Source organism: Gouania willdenowi, chromosome 16 (genome assembly GCF_900634775.1).
Source record: "Gouania willdenowi chromosome 16, fGouWil2.1, whole genome shotgun sequence".
Lineage (NCBI taxonomy): Eukaryota > Metazoa > Chordata > Actinopteri > Blenniiformes > Gobiesocidae > Gouania > Gouania willdenowi.
In genome coordinates, this window is record NC_041059.1 from 38,240,565 (window position 1) to 38,262,609 (window position 22,045).

At 46.1% G+C, this 22,045-nt stretch overlaps 1 protein-coding gene across 1 annotated transcript in view; it reads left to right on the forward strand.

Annotated features, from left to right (window-relative positions):
• Window positions 1-20,491, forward strand: part of LOC114477615 (beta-1,4-galactosyltransferase 3-like) — a 60,529-nt gene extending 40,038 nt beyond the window's left edge. The window contains exons 3-7 of the mRNA XM_028470039.1: window positions 3,309-3,544; window positions 4,212-4,399; window positions 9,274-9,396; window positions 9,519-9,623; window positions 18,733-20,491. Coding sequence (XP_028325840.1) covers window positions 3,309-3,544; window positions 4,212-4,399; window positions 9,274-9,396; window positions 9,519-9,623; window positions 18,733-18,928 — 848 coding nt within the window. The 3' untranslated portion in view covers window positions 18,929-20,491. The remainder of the gene's footprint in view (window positions 1-3,308; window positions 3,545-4,211; window positions 4,400-9,273; window positions 9,397-9,518; window positions 9,624-18,732) is intronic.
• The last annotated feature ends 1,554 nt before the right edge of the window (window positions 20,492-22,045 follow it).

Sequence of the window (22,045 nt, forward strand, 5' to 3'; positions counted from 1 at the left end):
GACCACATCCGCAGCCGCCTAGGGCACCAAGGGGACGCCACGACTCACCCCGACGGCCCCCAGGACCACCGACCAAGCCTCCCAGATCACCCTTTATTGATGCCGCTCGCGCGATGAGCCTCAGTTATTGCGTATGGAGCCCCGAGGCGGCCGAGCTGCAGACCCCGGCCTCGCAGGGCACCCCCCAAGCAGGGGCCACCTCGACCTCGCAGGGCACCTCCCAAGCAGGGGCCACCCTGGCATGCAAGGGCGTGGCCCACACCACCCACCCCGGAAGACCCCAGCCAGCCTGCCAAGCCTGCCAAATCCCAACGCCAAGGGGAACACCAGAAGGGAAGAGGCACCCCCCCGCCTCGCCAGATCGACACCGCCCGGAGAGATCCCGCAAGGAGAGATCCCGCAAAGAGAGCTCCAGCAACACCCCCGAGACCCACCACGCCCGAGCGCACCATCCTGATGTATTTGTACTCTACACAGTGGCCCAGCTAGTAACACCCAAGAGGCCTAAATGTGTGAAACTACCCACCACTCTGTTATGGTGTCTCTCCATTCCCCAATTGTAGAGGCACTTCCCCATCCAATGTGTGAAGGTCATCAATTTATCATGCGCATGTCCCATAGAATTAAACCAGGGAAATCGCACACGCTATTTTTACTTTGCACCAGTAAATATACCTTTTTATGACTCTACAGAGTTCAGAGTATGCACAGCTCTTTGTACATCCAACCTTCAAGCTAAAGTCACAAATATTCACACACATTCCTTCATTGAGGAGATTCTTAAAGGAGAAGTACCATTTATTTTGGGATTGTTTTTTAAAGATTATTTTTATATACAATAAAATGTATAATGGATGGCATATTTCCATTATTTCATGCAATTTTAAGGAACAAATAATATCGGGATATATATTATAATATAAATCTACCCATATCATGACATAATTTTCTCATATCGCCCAGCACTGTGTATGTAGATGTTTTTAAATTTCTTTTTGCAAATATGTACTTTAGATGAATGAAAAAAGTGCATTTCTAATTGAAAAGACTTACTGCAAATTAGGGAAAAAAAAGATTTTATTTACATTTTTTTTTTTTTTTTTTATGAGGAAAAAATTTACTAAATGACACAAAAACAAAAGATCGCACTGAAAACTCACAAAATGTGGGAAAAAAATGAAGACACAAAATGGGAGATAAATGTTCCAACATTATCATTTCACTTCCAAATTCTAGTGGAAACCTCATGTTATTATTGCTTTGAAATCAAGGCCTTTTGTTCATACACATAAGGTCCCTCATGCATTTGGCTAACGTCAATTCTTTAATTAAAGGGTGTATAAACCTTTTAATATCAAATGGTAAATACTTTAATAACTTCACACGCAATGACAACAAAAACAAAGGTGAGAAAAGTCATCAAAAACAGCACTAAGAGCAAGAATACACACGACGATCAAAACACACAAAAATGAGAGAAAGATATACTAGGTGACACAAAAGTGTTATTTTTTAACATTTTTCTTTGATTTTGTGTATTTTTGTTGTCATGCTTGGTAATTTTGTTGTTTTTTGTGTTCTTGAGAAGGACTTATAGAGGCTGCAGGGGAGGTAAAAGAAGCTAACTAACAAACCAGGTTGAAACATTGGAGGCTTTTGGACAAAAACGGTTTAAACTGAGTATCCCCTCGGTTACCATGGGCAACATGAGGTCGCTGGCAAACAAAATGGAGGAGCTGACGGCCCTAGTCCGGAGTCAGATGGAGTATCGGGAGTGCGGTTTCATGTGCTTTATGGAGTCATGGCTGCACCAGGATATTCCTTACGACAACGTTTCTGTCAAGGGCTTTCAGACTGTTCGGGCGGACAGGGAGTGCACTGGGAGAGGCAAGAAGAAAGGCGGGGGTGTTGCTGTTTTTGTAAACAAGTGGTGGTGTAACCCAGCGCACATTACCATCAAAGAGCACATCTGTTGGCCGGACATTGCTTGCTGTTGGGCTCAGACCATATTATCTGCCACGTGAGTTTTCACCTTTTTAGTTGGCTACTGTTTACATTCCTGCCGCTGCTAACCCAACATCAGCCTGTGAAATCAATCACTCAGCCATAGCCTGGTTACAGACTCTGCACCTGAGTGCATTCATCGCTATCTCGGGTGACTTTAATCATGTTAATCTCAATAAGACTTTGCCTGGTTTCACTCAATATGTGAGCTGTCCGACCAGAGAGTGGAAGACATAAAGGCAGGCATACACCGTGCGATTTTTGGCCTTTTTTGAGCTGACTTTTGACTCGTGCGTCTATTTTGTGGGATTGTGCGAGTCTCAGCTAAATTGTGTGTCATGCATCGTGTAGTATACATGGGGTCACGGGAAGCAATGAACACCTCACGACCAGCTCGCAAATCTTCCGGGTTCTTCTTCTTCGTCTGTTTTAATGGTGACGCATGAGTTTTTCTTCTAATTTGTACGTTGCATTTCCGGAAACAAGACCCCAACGTGTTGTGTATGAACGTACAGTGTGGGCAGTCAGAGTGTCGGTTCGTACAGTGTGAGAACATGAATCATGAGCTGCGCACATTCGGGCTCCACACAACGCCACAGAAAATCATTCCTGCCTGTGGCAATCAAACTGTATAACTCATCATTGTAACCTCAGCTAGATTGTTGTAAATATCTGTATCATGTTTGTATACAATATATCATTTGTTTATTGTTATTATTATTATTATTATTATTATTATTATTATTATTATTATCTATCCTACTTTATTTTCTACTACTGTAATGTGTGTGTATCTGATCCCTATGTTTAAGTCTTTTACCTAATTATACACTTGTTTATTGTTTATTCTTTCTTTCGTCTTTGTTAACGTATTTTTTTTTTCTTCTGTAGTTGTAACATAAGCAATTTTCCCCTGGGATTAATAAAGGAAATCTGATTCTGATTTTCTACGTTTTTCTGCATTCTTTCTTTTATATTGTGTTTTCGTCATCGTTTAGTATGTTTTTCTCTTATTTTTTGTGTAGTCAATACGTGTGTTCTTAAACATCTTGGTGTCACCTAGTATATAAAAAAATGTTATTGATTAAAATGGAAGGTCAAAGAACCATCTTTTCTATTGTCTCACTGAAAACATGTATTCAGGGTAAAAAGGGTTCATTCTGTGTATTTTATGAACTAAATAGTGATGAATTGTTTCCTAAAGGTTTGTTTTTCACAGCTGTTAAACTCAGCCCTTTGTTCTGCCCTCGTGTCAAACTCTTAATTTGAATGATTCAAATCTCCTGGCTGTGGTTCCTCTGCAGGCGGTCCCATCCACGTCAGCTTCCGCTCGGGCCTCACCATGCAGGAGGTGCAGAGGAAGAATCCCCTGGTGGTCCGCGGGGGGCGCTACAGGCCGCCGGACTGCGAGGCCAGACACCGCACGGCCATCATCATCCCTCACCGCCACCGCGAGCACCACCTCAAGTTCCTGCTCTACTTCCTCCACCCGTTCCTGCAGCGGCAGCAGCTGAACTACGGCTTCTACGTCATCCACCAGGTCACATATTTATTAATCAATTTATTATTAATAAGAAATTACATTAATTAGGCTGCTTCTACGTCATCCACCAGGTCACATATTTATTAATCAATTTATTATTAATAAGAAATTACATTAATTAGGCTGCTTCTACATCATCCACCAGGTACAAAATTAATTAATTAGTTAAATAATAAAAATTACCCAATTTATACCTTTTAACTACATTTACATTGCAACTACATTTTTAGTACTTTAATAGATTCACTCTCTCCATCAGAGAGAAATCACTACATAACATGACCACAACTGGAACCATAACACCACCTGCTACAAACGCTGAATAAGTTCTAAAGTTTACTTTTTCAATTCTTTTTGTCTCATGTTTAATTGCTTCATATGTCTGTGCACATTTCCCCCTGGTGGTTGGTCTGTGAAAGGCTTTTAATAATGTTTAATGGTTTATTCGGGAATTTAATTAATTCAATTAAACTGAACCACACACAATAATGAAATTTGTGTCATTTAACTCTAGTAATTATTGATTCGTTATTATAATGTTTTTTTTGTTTGTTTTTTTGTTTTTTTAATGAAAGATCCTAATTTAAAATATTTTGAAAGAGCTTCAGGATCAGAGTAGAGAAATATTGCAGAGACAGAAGTGTGTGTGTGTCATGTGCGTTAGGCTGGGAACTACACTTTTAACCGAGCTAAGCTGATGAACGTGGGTTTCCGAGAGGCGATGAAGGAGGAGGACTGGGACTGTCTGTTCTTCCACGACGTGGATCTGATTCCTGAGGACGACAGAAACACGTATATGTGCGACACAAACCCCAAGCACGCCGCCATTGCCATGGACAAGTTTGGATACAAGTATGTCTAATGCACACGCATGCACGCGCGCACACACCCACAACTGATCTATGATCACAACAAATGCTCCAAGCAGTTGGTGTTACGATTTGACTTGTGACCTTGTCATCTGATGACTGTTTTCAGACACACAATGTTTTAAACTTTTTTGTAAACAAAGTACAAGACATCAGGGCTAGCATCACTCCTCCCTTGGTTAGCTTGTGCACTGCCTCAGCCCCTGTGAGCTCATGGTCCTCATTCACTCCTGTCAGCCTGCAGGATGTTCAAGTTTTAGTTGGAAAGATGAAACCCTCATCGAGCACTGTAGACATTGTTCCGACTTCATTGCTTTTAAACGTTTTTGATGTTGTCGGTCCTTGGGTGGTAAAATTGATAAACCTCTCACTTTTATCTGGCTCTGTCCGCAGCTTCTTTAAACAGGCTATAGTGAATCCCATTCTTAAAAAACCCAATCTTGATCCGGGGGAGCCTCTAAACTACCGGCCCATATCTAAGCTTCCCTTCATGTCTAAAAGTATGGCGAAAGGGGTTGTTAAGCAGCTAACCTCATACATGGAACGGCATGATTTATATGATAAATATGAATCTGGTTTTAGATCAATCCACTCCACTGAAACTGCTCTTCTGAAAGTTTCTAGTAACGTGATGATGGCCGCTGACTCTGGTTGTTTCACAGTTTTAGTTTTACTTGATCTGACGGCTGCCTTTAATACTGTAGATCACAGTAGACTGGTTGATCGACTCAAATCTGAGATGGGGTTTTCTGGTACTGTTCTCCAGTGGTTTACCTCTTATTTTAATGGAAGAACTTTTAATGCTGCTATTAATGATGTTATGTCTAATATGTCCAACCTGTCATGTGGAGTAGCCCAGGGCTCTGTTCTGGGGCCTGTTTTGTTTTTATTGTATCTGATGCCTCTTGTTCGGTTGATCCGTGGTTTACAAATGTGTCTTATCATTTTTATGCTGATGATATCCAGTTGTACTGCTTATTTAATGACTCAGAGTTTCACTTTTTATCTGAGTTCTTAGATTGTATATCCTGTATCAAAAACTGATTGTCATCATATTATCTCCAGATAAATTCAAACAAAACAGAAACTCTGATCATTGCTCCTGATGAAAAGATCTCTCTGATTTCGGGGTGGGCGATATGGGAAAAATATATCACAATTTTTTCTTTGTGAAATCACGATCACGATTTTATCACAATTTTTTTCCTTGAAATCATTTAGACTATTCTAAAGTTATTTACCAATAAAACAAACCAAATCACCCACTTAAAATCATCACCCTAAATGGAAAAAAGGAATAAAAGATCATTTAGGACAAGGAAATTATCAATATTTTTTTTAAATTGTATGTAAGCAATTCATCAAACTGGTTCCTAGTACAATTAATATCAAACAAAAAGGCTGACAAGTTATTTTAGTCACACACAGTCTTTTTATTTTGTTTAACTTAAGTGGTGTAGCATTAGCATTAGCAACACTTGCTACATAACAAGGCAGCACATCAGTCTAGTGATTTGTATTTGTTATTGAGGTAACACACTCATATTAATAAAAGGGGAGTGGAGCGTACTTCTGCCCCGTTTAAGCGTTGAATAATCTGTAATATCTGTAACGCTGACATGCTGACTAGCAAATGGTGTGATTTGCCAGAGAAAAAAACCTATGAATGTTCTGTGTATGGACCACAGACATATGACACAGAGACGGCACCGCAAGGGTTCAAATGTGAATTACAGACGGTTCTACGATCTTTGTGATTTGGGAGAACGTCGTCATGTTGTAATCCTTAACAATCTAATATCGTCAGATTGCACACCCTTACTTTGATTAAAAACTCCCTTGGTTATCAGAGCTCATCTGTGAAAACCAGCCTCAGAAACCTTGGGGTTTGTTTTTGATCAGTCAATGTCTTTGGAGCGTCACTGTCGTCAATTGACTAAAAACTGTTTTTACCACCTGAGAAATATCTCTAAAGTGAGGCATCTATTATCAAAATCAGATCTGGAACTGGTCATACACACATTTATATCATCACGTATTGACTATTGTAATTCTGTTTTTACTTGTTTTAATAAGTCGACTCTAAACAGACTCCAGATCGTGCCAGACTTTTAACTGGTGCTCCCAGAACATCCCACATCACCCCCATTCTTTCTACTCTTCACTGGCTTCCAGTTATGTTTCGAAAAGAGTACAAAATATTAGTTTTTGCTTTCCGAGCGTTACATGGTCAGGCCCCTAAATATATCTCGGACTTGTTGTGCCCCTACACTTCAAAGCGAAGCCTTCAGTTTTCAGGTCAGGGTGTCCTAAAGATCCCATAAACAAAATTTAGAACCCGAGGAGACCTGGCGTTCCAGGCTGTAGCTCCCAGACTCTGGAATAACCTGCACCAGTCTCTCAGGGAGCTCAACTGTGTGGACACTTTTAAAAAACTGCTAAAGACTTCACTTTTCAGAAAAGCTTTTAGTTACTGGATTTTAAATTTTTATTATCCTTTAATGTTGCTGCTCTTAAGATGTTTATGCACCCATGTTTTATTATTCTATTATGATGTTGCACTTGTATTTTAACCACAACTCTGTACAGCACTTTGTGATTTTATCTGCAAAAAGCGCTTTATAAATAAATAACTTAATTATTGTTGGTGTTGGAGAAGTTTTCTTTGTTCTTTAGAATGATTTTATACCTTGGGGCATAAACTATGGAGAGCCGCCATTTTGGACAAGATGTGATGCACTTTCTTTGATGGGCATGGCCTGTCGCTTTAAAGAAATGGTGCGTTGTGGGAGGTAGAGACATAACAGGTCTGTTTACATTGTGCAAAGTGTAGTTTTTCTGTTAGCTCTTGGAGCTAAGCAGCAGTGTGTCACCACTATTTCAGTGATAAAGTGCAGCATCCAGATTGTATGATAGGAGAGGATTAAATATCAACTTTCTGAGCAACTTACGGCTTCTTGATGGCCTCCCTGCACCCACTCAGCATCAGAATTATCCTAACAGACAGAGATGTTGTTACCAGCAGAAACGAGCCATGGCTGAGTACTGAGGTGTTAGAAGTGCAAAAATATGGCAAGCAACTGCGATGAAAGCTGCGTGAAAGGATATTTGTTCAATGATGTAATGAATGAATGACGACGGAATGATGCTCCACTACCTCTGACGATCAACATCTGATGGCGCCCTAACAAACCAGTACGTTCTCCAATTCATCATTTAGCCACAAGGAAATAAGAGGGAACAATCTGGTGGGAATGTGGTTAGTGCCATGACACCCCCTGTTAGGGATGTAACGATTCACTCAACTCCCGATACGATTCGATTCACGATACTGGGTTCACGATACGATTCTCTCACGATTTATTTTACAAAATGGGACTGTAGACAAATGATGACTGAAAAATATTCCTTTTTTTTTGGGGAAAAAAACTAGAAAATACGGTACTATTTTCCTTTTATTTTTCATTGTCAAAAGAATTCCTTGATAAACTATTCAAAACAATGCAATTTCACCAAAAATAAATCTTGAATGAAATAAATAAAGGAATAATACAAATGAAGAAGCCTATTAATTTAAATTCTGGTTCTATAATAAACAATGCAGAACTGCATAATAGTTCTTTTTCTTTTTAAAAGTGCAACTGAAAATATATTTTGTGCCTTAACAATTGGACTTAAAAAAAAAAAAAAAAAACAGTCATTTTACTGTATTTACGTCAGATATTTGTTTGGACCAGCAGAGGGTGCTGGGAACCCAGTGGTCGGTTGGCATGCAGATATCTTGCAGTGAAGAAGAGATGCTATGCTAGCAGACAGAGCTAATAGAAAAACGTAACTTTTACAGATATTCAAGTGATATTACAGATATTCTTTCGGTGCTAAAGGGGTAATGAATCATTTATTAACATATTTAAGAGTAGAAGGCAGCCAGAAAGAAAGTATTAGCAGACTCCGCCCGCCGCCTACACTTGTGGATAGCTGGTTAAAAAAAGTACTGCGATTCAATTTTCAGAAAATCGATATCAACCGTGATACCTATGAATCGATTTTTAACTGCCTTACGATTAATCGTTACATCCCTACCCCCTGTAGTATCCCCTGTAAGAAGAAACGTAGTAGTGCTCTGAATAAGTACATTTACAAACTGCATTGAAGGACTTTCTGTGAAGGAATTCTGTCGCACTGCGTCTGATTTCAGACTTAACTTTGGCTTTGTGCCCATTAGCTTAGCCTTTTAGCTTCGCCTACAGGTCCCTCTCATAGCAGATCGGCTTGAAGTGGTCCTCACATATCACCAGATTTGGTCTGAACATAAACGTTTTAAGTGTGTATCCTGTATTTATATTATGGAGCCAACGTCTGGATACCTTTGACATAGTGTCATTATTTGGTTTAGAGAGACAAAATAAATGTTTCTGCAGGATTTTTCTTGTTATAGCAACCATTGTTCAGAAACGTGACTGACGAGCCACTGTTGCCTAGCAACAGCCAACAGGAAGCAACGAACCTGCGTCATATTCTGTCTAAAATGGCAGCTCTCCATAGTTTACCTCTCCAAGGTGTAAAAAACTTCTATAAAGTCTTTTTAATGTGTTTTGTTTAATAAAATGGTGCACATATTTTCTTTATTGCATTTTTTAGTAATGTTGCAAAAGTTATTGGTTTTATTGGATTGTGACCGAACAAGGAGTATTAATTAATGTGCAGTGATGTGTCACCAGTTTTAATGATCACTATCTCAAATGATACACCAACATGTAACCTGGATCATATGGAGCACGACAGCAGGTGCTGTGCGCCCCCTGGTGGTTAGAGCTGGTCAAACCTTCAGCTGAAGAACCTTTTTGACCTTCTCAGGCTTCCGTACAAGATGTACTTTGGAGGTGTGTCTGCGCTGAGTCCGCTGCATTACCTGAAGATGAACGGATTCCCCAACAACTACTGGGGGTGGGGGGGCGAGGACGATGACATCGGAGTCAGGTCAGACACACACACACACACACACATTGATTAGCCATCAATGGCTCAATTACAGTCACACAATAAGGAAACAACTGACGTTTAACAACATGACAAGCATGGTCCTGTGTGTATCTCCACAGAGTCTCTCTGGCCGGGATGTCCATCAGTCGTCCGTCTCTGAAGGTGGGACGCTACAAAATGATCAAACACAAGCTGGACAAAGGAAACGATGTAAACCCAAAGAGGTGACTCACTTCCTGTTCGATGAGAAAACGCTGCTAGTGTCAAACGTATTCTAACGTACTACACACTCGATGATATACTGTTTACTATATATTATTAGGATGATGAGCGTTCCCGATAAAATAAGCATCCAAATTTCCCAGGATGCATTTCAAATCTATGACAAACACCTAAAGTACACTGAGGCTAAATATCTGATTGATTGGTTGATTCTCCACCTTTGATAGTTCATAAAACATTTTAAGTAAGAAAGTAACGGAGTAGAATAATATGTACCCATTTGATCCATAAAAACTTACGTAAACACATTCATGCTGACATTTCAGAGATTAGGGGGAGAGGGAAGGGAACAGGGAGAATTTGAGAATTGTAAAGGGTGGGGAAGAGTTGATTATTTTAAAGTGAGATGTGAAGTTGTAGTTCTGCATATTGTGCTTTTTGTGTTGTGTAATCAAGCCAATCTGGTGACAAGTATGAAGCTTAGGTATAATGGTGGTGGCTGTTGACAGAGGGAAGGAGTGAGTGTTAATACCTAAAACAGGTATTTGGGATCAACGTGTCTAAGGTTAAGCTCAGTCCGAGTTTTATCCCACAGCCTAAGGCATGCCAGTACATCATAGACCAATGTATGTGCAAGAACCGCTGTTGCAAAACCAAGTGCTGCCCCGGGCCCGAAGACGCAGCCAGGCCAGCAAAAATAGTGTGGGCCAATGAGCCTCCGGCCACCCCCCACGGCCGAGCAACCCCCCAGAGGCCCCTAAGACCCGAAGCCGAGAGGCAGCCACCACCCCCCACATCCAGGACCCAGCGCACCCCACCATCAACCCTAACCCCAAGGCTCCCCGCCAATATCCACCCCCACACCCAACCTCCCGAGGGGAGCCCCCAGCAGAGGAGCCAATGCCCACACACAGCAGACGGCCAGAGCTGCGCTAAACAGTACCAGGAATAGCAGCAGCACCGGGTGCAGCCCGCCCAAGGTTGACGACCACATCCCCAGACACCTAGGGGAAAAAGGGGATGCTGCATGTCACACGCCAGCCCCCAGAGCACTCCAGATCACCTTTTATCGTTGTCGCCGCGAGATGAGCCTGAGTTAGTTGCTAAAGTTACACGCCGGCTTTGCGCCGCGGGCAGCACCACAGGGCACTGCCCAAGCAGGGGCCACCCCACGCTGCACCTGCAGTCATGCAAGACCATGGCCCGCGCCACCCACCCTGGAAGACCCTCGGCTGGACCCCCAGAGTATTGGGAACCCCCAAGGCCCCCCGGGGGGCTCCCCCCTCAACCCAGCCCTCGAACCGCCCACAGTCCAGCAAGACCGCACAGCACCAGACTGCGCAAGGACAGCAGCCCCAGGCCCCATGGGACAGCGCAAGCCACTGGGCAATTCTCCCCACCTGCCCGCGAGCGACCGGCAGCTGCCACCGTGGGAAGGAGGCACTCCAATGGCACACACTCGATGTGGAACAACAGCCCCCTGCCAAGGGCACCCCGGACCCATCCACAGGTCCGTAGATAGCAGGAGGGCACCAAACCACACCCGAGGGGAAGAAGCACCCCCATGCCCCGCTAGGCCAACACCGCCCGGAGAGACCCCGCGAAGAAAGCCCCATAGCACATGGTTCTCCAAGTGAGCCCTGGAGGGGGCCCGACCCGATCCATTGCGCTAGCGACATCTCCTGCAAAGGTGCGCCCCAGGTAACAAAGTCAAAGCGCCCAGACGGGCCGACGCAGCAACCCACAGCAACACCCAGCGACCCAGGATGCAAGCGCCGCCTCAGAGCCACCCTTACCCCGGACACCCATCGTGCACACTTAAAAAATGTCCCCAATACGCAGCTAACCCTTCTGAACTTTTATGGGAAAAACTCCAAAGTACAAAACTTAATCTGAATATCATCTTATCTAAAAAAACCGACTTCATTTTGCAACAATTACGATACAAAAACTTTGACTACAATAATAAATCAGGCAAATATTTAGCAAATCAGCTCAAACATAGTAAAGAAAATTCCTTTATAGCAGCAATTTCTGATAACGCAGGTCAAACTTTAAACTTACCTCAGGACATTAATAACATCTTTCATGATTATTATCAAAACTTATACTCATCAAATTTAAACCCTGACCCTGAAGATATTAAAACCTTTCTTAATAAACTAAACCTACCACAGCTCACTATAGATCAGAAAACCACCTTAGACTCACCATTAACCTTACAAGAATTACAAAATGCTTTAGATAGCATGTCAACAGGCAAAGCACCAGGTCCAGATGGGTTCCCTGCTGAATTCCTTAAACATTTCTGGTCAATGCTGGCTCCACTATTTTTCAGAGTAGTAACAGAGATCAAAAATAAAGGGCATGTAGGAGGTCACATGAATACAGCGAACATTAAATTGTTACTTAAACCAGACAAAAACCCCATATTACCCTCAAGCTATCGTCCCATCTCACTTATTAACACAGACTTAAAAATTATTTCCAAAGCACTCACATCCAGGTTAGAGAAAGTAGTACAGTCAATTATACACCAAGACCAGACAGGTTTTATTAAAAATAGACACTCCACAGACAATGTGAGAAGACTGTTTAATGTGATCAACATGGCACAGAACTCTAAAAAGAAAACAATAATCTTGTCACTCGATGCAGAAAAAGCATTTGATAGAGTAAACTGGTCATTCCTCCTAACTGTCCTTGGCAAATTTGGCTTCGGAGAATCATTCATACAATGGATCTCCACCCTGTACAATAAACCTAAGGCCTCAGTAACCACAAACAAAATAACATCCCAAAGCTTCACACTGCAGAGGGGAACCAGACAAGGCTGTCCACTCTCACCTTTGCTTTTTGCAATATTCGTTGAACCTCTCGCAGCAGCTGTACGTCAGAACTCTGTTATTAAAGGAATCCACTCATCCATCTCAGAACACAAAATTAATCTCTACGCGGATGACATTTTACTCTATATGGAAGAACCGCAATCCTCTTTAGAGGAAGTATTTAATCTAATAAACAGCTTCTCTAAATTATCAGACTATTCCATTAACTGGACAAAATCATCAATCCTCCCTTTGACAAAAAACTCTTGGAATCCTGCACACCAAAATCCACAACACCCCTCCACCACAAATACAATTAAATATCTAGGCTTAAATATATCACCAAACTTAAATGAATTAATTAAACTAAATCATGATCCGATGTTGGACAAAGTCACAGAAGATCTGCGGAGATGGAACAATCTCCCCATCTCACTACTTGGCAGGATAGCCTCAGTTAAAATGAAAATCTTACCAAAAATAAACTACTTGTTCTCAATGATACCACTAAAACCACCAAAACAATGGTTTCAAAGATTAGATTCTACAACTACAAAATTCTATACTAGAAATAAAAAACCTAAAATAAGCCTTTCTACCCTTCAAAAAAACAAAGACGAGGGTGGTTTAGAAGCCCCTAATTTCATGCATTATTACTTAGCAAACCAAATACTATATTTAACAGAATGGCTAAATCCAAAAGAATACTACAACACCTGGCTAGAAATAGAACAGTTAGACTGCAAACACATTAAACTCTCTGATCTCCCTTTTATCACTGCGACCCTCAAACATCACAACTGCTTTAAAAACCCACTAATTGCCTCCACACTGACTGCATGGTGGAAAGCCCTGGACATCACAAATGGCCAATTAAAAACTAGTATACTCTCTCCAATCTGGCACAACCCCGACTTTAAAAATAAAAAAACACCACTCTATCTGAAGACATGGGAAGAGAGTGGAATCACTCATCTCCAAGACCTTTTTGAAAATGACAAGATCAGGTCATATAACAATCTAACCCAAGCATTCGATATAAATAAAAGTAACTTTCTACAGTACTTACAAGTAACAGAGACAATAAAGAAAACCACTCCACTAGACTTAACTACGTTACAACCTCCAGAACTGGCTATATATATGAAAAAAATCTCAACAAAATCAAAAAAAACTCTCAAAAATATACAGAGCGCTTTCGAACACTAACTGTAATTACTTACCAATCGCGAAGTGGGAGGCCGAACTCTCAATCACCCCGAGCACTGATTTCTGGGCAGAAATTTGTTGTAATACTTTTAAGATGACAAAAAACACAAACCTTCAGCTAATTCAATACAAGGTCCTCCACAGATCCCACATTACCCAACAGAAAATGCATAAAATGGGCTTCTCAGCAACAGACATCTGCTCTCAGTGCACCCAGAATACAGCGGATTCCTATTTACATGCCTTATGGCTTTGCTCCCCAGTTCAACACTTTTGGATTCTAATCACTGAAAAACTGTCCTCCATTTTGGACTACAGAATTCCTTTATCTCCAAATCTTTGTTTGATTGGAGACCTGACAATGCTTCAACCTCCAACAAACCAATCACAATCAATCCTTGCGGCACTAGCCATAGCAAAAAAAACAATATTACTAAATTGGAAAGACAAAAAATCCTTAAACATAAACCAATGGCAAAATCTCCTCACAGAATTTATTTCCATGGAAAAGATGTCTGCTCTCAGAAAACAAAAAAAAATAACGTGCTTTGAGGAGCGTTGGACTCCTTTTTTAATTGCATTAAATCTAAATTTTTAAAAGCCTGATGATCTAGCCTGCAAGCGACTGCCAGCACCACTCTTTACTAACGCACTAGCCCAACTGTAGGCCGGGGCCGCCTTGGGCCTCTGGGGTGGTCTTGGTCAGGATGGCTGGGGTGGGTTGCCGGGGTGCCTTGTTGCCTCAGCACGGGTGTGCATTCCTTCTGGGTGTTCACGGGGTCCCGGGGCTGTTTGATTTGGCGCCGTTGCCCCTTGCATGCGCATCTGGTTGGTCTCTGGGGCTGGGGCCCTGCGTGCTCCCCTGCCGCTCCTTCCCCTTGCTCCCTGTCCCCCTGTCTCGTCCTCCCCCCCTCCTCCTCCTTTGCTCTTGCGCCCGCCATCCTGTGGGGTTGGGTTTGGGGGGCTCCCGTTGGCCTGGGGCACTGGTGGGGGGGCTGTGGCTCCCGCCTGGGGGACGGGCGGTGCCGTGCCGGGTGGGTTGGCTGGGGGGTGGTCTCGTTGGGGGGCCTGGGGTGGTGGGGTCCTTGGCTCCGGTCCGGGGGGATCCGGGGTGGGGGTAGCTTTGGGGGTGGCTGCTGCCCGGGGTCGGCGATTGCCTCCTGGGTTGCTGGGTGGCGGGGTGTGGCTGTGGGTTGCTCCGTCGGCCCTTGCGGGTCCTTGGCTTGGCTCCCTGGGGCGCACCTTTGCTAGGGATGTCGCTTGCGCGACGAGCCAGGCGGGGCCCCCTCGGGGGCTTTTTGTACGACCGCAATGGCCGGGGTGTGGACGTTATGGCTAGGGGGTGGGGTGAGGGGTGCTATGGGGCCTCCCCGGGGGTCGTATTGGGCGGGTGTGCGGGGGCGCGGCGCGTGGTTCCTGGCCCGGTGGATCCGCGTTGGGATTGGCTGGTCTGCTGGCTGGGTGCACCGGGCGCCGTGGGCGCGATTCCGGGGCGGGGGTGCCCCGGGGGCGGATCCTTGGGCTACGTGTCCGGGGAGGTGCTCTCCGGCCATCTGCCCGGGGACCGGCCGCGGCTCGTGGCGGCGCTGCGCAGCCTTGGGCGGGGCGGGGCTGGTGGCCTTGGGCCCGCTGTTGTTTGGGGTGTGCTGGCGTCGGGGGGGTGTCTCGTGCCGGTGCGTGGGTCGTCGGGGATTGCCTCCGTGGGGGGGGGGGGGCTCTATTGGCGCCGTTGGTGTGGGGGGGCAGGTTCCGGGCTGGGGGTGCTTCGGTACTCTGGCTTGCCGGTCCGTGGCTGGCGGGATGGCCCTGCTTGGCGGTGGATGGCGTCCTCTCTCGTCGGGGGGGCCGGGGCCGCCTCCCGGTGGAGAGTGTTGTATCGTGGCGCCGGGTGGGCCTGTGCTGGCCCTGGTGCGGGCATGGGCCTCCCCCCTGCTCGGCCGCTCCCCTTGGTGGCGGGGTGGCGTTGCTCCGGGCCGGCGGGCGGCGGGGGTCGCCCCCTGGGGCGCCGGGGGATGTTGTTGGTGCCTGGCTGTGCCCGGGGGTGGGGGGTGTCGCCGTGCTCCGCGGGGCCGGCGCGGTCTGGGGGGGTGCCGTGGGGGGGGGTCTCCGGCTGTGCTGTTCCGGGGCCCGTAGTGCCACTTGCCCGTCTGCGCCATCTACCCTCTCGCGTGGCCGGCTCACACTGGACAGGCCTCCTACATGTTCACTTCACCCCACTCCCAGCTGGTCTGGCTCACTCACAAAATGCACCACACACCAATACCCAACCCTTGGGGGGCTGGATGGTGGGGCTGGGGGTGGAGGGGGCCACCACCTGTGTTACTATGTAGTGGCGTGGGGGCGGCCCTCCCACCTCTAGTTGCCCTACTAATCCCTCCAATTTTAATCGCATCTCAACATGTCACCCCCCGGAGGGTGTATCATCATTTACACCCTCCGGCCTATTACACCACATACACATAAATCCACAGAGGCTGGAGGGGGAGCACCGCTCCCCTCCATCCCCCTTCTTTTAATTACACCCCATACATTCACCAAACACACACATTCACACAGGGGATCGGGAAGTGCCTCTCCATTGGGGAATGGAGAGGCACCATAACAGGGTGGTGGGTTGGTACACATATTTGGGCCTCTCCGGTGGGGGCCTGGCCCCTCTGTTGATGGCTGGGCCACTGCATAGAGTAAAAGCACATCAAGATGGTGCGGTCGGGCGTGGCGGTGGGTCTCGGGGGGGCTTTGCCGGGGTCTCTCCTTGCGGGGTCTTTCCGGGCTGTGTCGGCCGGGTGGGGCGCGGGGGTGCCTCTCCCCCTTGGGTGTGGCTTGGTGCTTGCTTTGTCTCCTGGTGGCCTTGGGGGCGGGCCCCGCGGTGTGCGGGCCCGGGGCGGCCTGCCTCGCCGGTTTGGGGGATGGGTGTGCTGGGGGGGTGCTGGTGTCCTCGCCGGGGTTGGGGCGGGGTTGCTTGGCGCCTCGGGGTGATGCTGTTTACTGGGGGGCGGCGCTAGCTGTTCCGGTGGTGGAGGTTGCTGTCGGCCGCCTGGTGGGTCTATCCTGCCGTTTGCGGACTGGTGGGTGGGTCCGGGGCATCTTTGGCTGGGGGCTGCTGTCCCGCACTTGATATGTGCCATTGGGGTGCCTCCGTCCCCGCGGTGGGGATCGCCGGTTGCTCGCGGGCCGGCGGGGGGCGCTGCTCCGTGGCTGGCGCTGTCCGGGGGGCGGCGGGCCCTGGGCTGCTGGCCGTGGGCTGTCCGGGGCTGTGCGGTCCTGCTGGGCCGTGTCCCGGGCGGGGGTGGGGGATGCGTCCCGGGGGGCTTGGCCCGGGGGCTTGCCCTTGGGGGGTCCTGGTCCCGGGGGGTGCTCCTGGGGCCCGGGGTGCTTGGCCTGCTAGCCGGGCCGGTCCTGGCGGGGGTCTTTCGGGGCGGGTGGCGCGTGCCGCGCCCTTGCGTACCTACTGGTACGGCCCCTGCTTGGGCAGTGCCCCGTGAGGTAGGGTGTCGGGGGCCGGAATAGGGGGCCACATCCCGGCGGGGCGGTCTGGCTTGGCCCTTGGAGGGGGCCCTGGCTTTAAAAAAAAAAAAAAGAACTGAAGCTCGTGGCGCGGGCGGCATCAGTGAAGGGTGATCTGGGGCGCCGTGGGGGGCTAGGTTGGGGTGCCTGGGGGCCGGCGAGGAGACTCCCAGCGGCCCCCTGGTGCCTTATGCGGCTTGGGGTGTGGTCGTCCTCCCTGGGCGGGCTGCTCCTGGTGCTGCATCCGTTCCGGGTCCTTCTGGCCTGGGGTCGGGCCCCTGCTGGCTCTGGGCTCGCCGGCGGGTGCCCACTGGCTGCCTGTTCGGCGCGGTTCTGGTCGTCTGCTGGGTGTGGGCTTCGGCTCCTCCGCTGGGGCCTCGGGCAGGGAGTTCTCTGGGCCCTCCCCTCGGGGGGTTAGGCGCGGGGGTGGGGTGGGGGGGTGGGGTGGTCGATGGGGTGGGGGGTCTGGGGGTTGGGGGTGGGATCGGTGGCGTGGTGCGCTGGGTCCTTGGCTCCTTGGGGCTTTCTCGGGTGTGTATGGGGGGGCGATGGCTGCCTCTCGGCTTGGGATCTTGGGGGCGTTCGGGGGACTGCTTGGCCGTGGGGTGGTCGCCGGGGGCCCTTAGGCTGCCTGCTCTTGCTGCTGGCCTGACTGCTTCTTCGGGCCCGGGGGCGGCTCTTGGGTTTTGCAGTGGCGGTACTTGGAAATACATTTGTCATGGATGCACTGGCCTTGGGCTGTGGGATAACACTCATACTGGGCTCAACCTTAGACACGTTGTTCCCAAATACCTGTTTTATGGAATTTCCACTCACCTCTTCCTCTGTTCACAGCCACCACCATTATTCCTAAACCACACACTGGTCACCAAACTGGCTTGACAACACAACAATAAACACAATATACACAACCACAATTTCACATCGCATCACTTAAAACTATTCCTCACCCATTCCATATCCTATCTTGTATCCCTCTTCCCTGTTAACTTCCCCACCCCCCTCCAACCCCTCACCTTGGTGTAACACTGCCCTCTCTTTTTTACATCCTCCCTTTAATAAAGTATTTCTTACCCTTCCCTAGGGAGGGCTGGTGACGGTCACAATTATGCAATGAAATAAATAAATTTATTTAATTGCAATAATAAAATATGCATTGCTGTCAAAAGATTGCACTTCTTGTAGTGTTAACCTTCGAAAGCATGTGCAGACAAGGTAAAAAAAGAAAAAAAAAAAGAAAGAAAAAAAAAAAAAAAAAAAAAAAATGTCCCCATATAGTATACATCTGGGTATTTCTCACTTATTCAATCTTTTCATACTATCTCATGTGAACGCACTACATACTAATTTAGACGTCAGCTTTAGTATGAGCAGTACGTTAGCATGAGTACTACAATCGTGCGTAGTACATTAGTTTGAGTAGTACGGTAGTATGAGTACTAAGTTAGGATGAGTAGTACGTTAGTGCGAGTACTAAGTTAGTGTGAGTAGTACATTTATGTACGGTAGTGTGAGTAGTACGTTAGGATGACATTTCCAACAAAGACATTAAACTTCTCTGTTCCAGGTTCAATATGTTGGCCAAGACGCGTCAGACGTGGAAACAGGACGGGATGAACACTGTGGAATATCGAGTCATCTCCCGGGAATATCATCCTCTCTACACAAACATCACCGTGGACATCGGCACCGAGGCCGGACTCCCCCCTCCTCCTCCACCACCGCCTAAAGCCGCCGCCATGTCAGCCACACAGAAGGTGTAAAGGTGTAGTTCCTCCTTGGGGGCGGAGTTTAAAGGCAGGAACGCTCATGTTGTTCTTCCGGTGAGGGTAAAGTTGGACTCTATGAGTTTGTTTTGCTGGTTAAAACCACACGAGGCCTTAAAGTGCTGGAGGTTTTTGAGCCGAGTGCTCTGTGCACACACTGAGGAGTCGTACTGACAGCATGGGACTGGATCCAACATCATGGATAGAAATGAAAGCAACACAAAGTGGATCAAATATATCAAAGTTTGTGTAAATCCTGACTCTGCTCCTGAGGCTTCTGTGGGCAGGGGCGGGGCTTAGTGACAAACTCTCCTCGGTGTGGGAAGACCTCCGTTTATTATTCGGTTCATCTCTACTTGAGTCGTATCCACGACCTTTGACCCCCGTCAGTTTGCGGTTCCTTGGACGGGCTGAGTCCACATCAACTTCTCTTTTCATTTATTTTGAAAAGCAACCTTTGGATCAGTTTAGATGACCGTTTTAATATTTTCTGTTAGCAGCTCCATAAACAGTCAAGAAAAAAAAAGATTTGACTCAATTTAAACAAAGCCAGTTTGAGGGAATTCAACACATTTGCTTTGAGTGAATTTGAGTCATTTGAAGCGAGTCTTCAAATCCTTTGCTCCACGTCTGCGTTTTCCTCATTTGGTTTTGTTTTTCATCCTGCGCTGACGGACACAAATGAAGGACAGTTTTTGTTCACTTTGATTACATTTAGAATCTTATTTAATATCATCTTCCTTCTTTGCTGTAACTGAGCAAATAAGTCAAAATCTAAGGATAAATTTGCCTTTTTCTTTTTTTATGTTCTCATATAAAACTGAAATGTCTGTTTTTGTAGAGTTTCTAAGACTTGGGTTGATCTTTCTAACAGAAACGTTTGGCCTCAAACGCAGGATTCGATCTGTGAGCAGTTCATTATTAGCTCAGTGATTCTTCCTGGAGTGGAGTCGACTCCAGTGAGTCGATTTAGAGGAGTTTGAACTGTTTGATTTAAATCAGTTTGACTCTGATTGAGTTGATTGCGATTTATTGTCATTCGAGTCCTTTGAGCTAGTTTGAGTTGAGTCAATCCAAAGAGTTGATTCAATTCTACCAAAGTCAATTAAAAGTAATTTGAGTCGATGCCTATCATTTGATTTGAGTCATTTCATTAGTCAATTCAACTCAGTTAAGTTGATTTAAATCCAAAAAGTCCATTTCAATTGAGTTGTTTGATTGTAATCTGATTAAAGACACTTGAATCAAGTAAATAAAAAAAATAATCAAGTCGAATCAAGTCATTTGAGTTGAATTGAGTTAATCGGTTCAAGGAATGTGATTTACTTTGACTAAGGTCAAAGTGAGAGGATTGAGGTCATTTGGTTTGAGTCGTTTGGAGTTGAGTGGATTCAGGTTGAGCTGATTCACTGGATTGGAGTCAAACTGAATCATTTGACAATTGAAGTCCTTTCAATTCATCTGATGTGTCTTTTTGTGCTTAGTAAGTGTTTGAGTGACTCAGCTCATCGCTCTGAGTCACAGTGGCCTTAAACTCAATAATAAAGTCAATACTCTGCAGCTGTTGTTCTGTGTGTTTTATTTACAGCCACTTTATTAGACACACCACAAAAGCGCCTTAAAATCAACACTGGGAGGAAGATGTGAGCACATCAGCAAAGGTGTAAAGAGTACTGATTTATCCTACTCAAGTCCAAGTAAGTCATACATAAAATACTCAAGTTCAAGTATCTCAATTAAACAGTACTCAAAGTAAAAGTTAGTAGTTACTTTCACCCCCCACTAGGGTTGGGCCTCATTTGAATTTGAACGATTCCGATTCCTCATTTCAATTGTGATTCCTAACGATTCCCTATTCCGATAATTTTAAGACAATTGTACATGTATATGTCATGTATGTATTGTTAAAAATGTATATTATACAATCAAGCAAAAAAGTATTTGGCAGCTATCTATTGTGCAAGTGGTCCCGCTTAAAAATCGTCATAGGTAGACTTCTACTGTGAGAGACAGAATGTGGGGAAAAAATGAGGAAATCACATTGTATGGTTTTAAAAGAATTTATTTGTTAATTATTGTGTAAAATAAGTATTTAGCACCTACAAACAAGCAAGAATTCTGGCTCACAGACCTGTTATTACTTCTTTAAGAAGCTCTTCTATCCTCCACTCGTTACCTGTATTAATGGCACCTGTTTGAACTGGTTATCTGTATAAAATACACCTGTCTACACCTTCAGTCAGACTCCAACCTCCACCATAGCCAAGACCAGAGAGCTGTTTAAAGACACCAAGTACGGGGGCGCTGTTGACCATGGATAGGGAGTAGACGCGTCCTGACCAGATCCTGCATATATACAATTCTGCCCGCGTTTTTATGATTTAAGTATGCGGGATGACGGGAAAGGGTAGTTATCGGCATGAACGAGCGGAGAAGAGCCGGCCAGCACGGACCACCGATGAGGGTAATGGCAATGACGAAGGCCTTGAAGAACCCTCTCTCTCCTCCGTTGCTAAGCTTATAGAGTCGTTTAGGAATGAGACCCGGTCTTCCATGTATACTCTGCAATCCACTGTTGATTCACCGATGTGGAAACGTCACTTCAAGATATGGACAACAGAGTCACCGAGCTCGAAGCTAAATGTGACGCACTGAAAAAAAGCAACACGGCCCTGGTGGCCAAAACGGAGGACTTAGAATCAAGCGATAGGTGTCAGAACCTGAGAATCTTTGGGATTATGGAGGGTGCGGAGGGACCACAGGTAACCTCATTCATGGCTGACTTTTTTACTGAACTGTTGGGTGTTGAAAGCTCCAAGTATTCCCCACTGCTGGACATAGCCCACCGATCCTTGGCTCCAAAGCCCAAACCGGGATCTCCTCCGCGCCCAATGATGGTCAAGGTTCACCACTTCCAAGCCAAACAACAATTACCCCATCTAGCACGGGAGAAGGCTCCCCTGATCTTCCGCGGGGACCAGGTGCGCATCTTTCCGGACTTTACGGTGGACGTCGCAAAGCAGAGAGCAGCCTTTGCTACCGTTAAACAGAAGCTTTGTGCCGCCGATATCCGCTATGGTCTCACGTTGAACAACGAGAGGCACATATTTAACA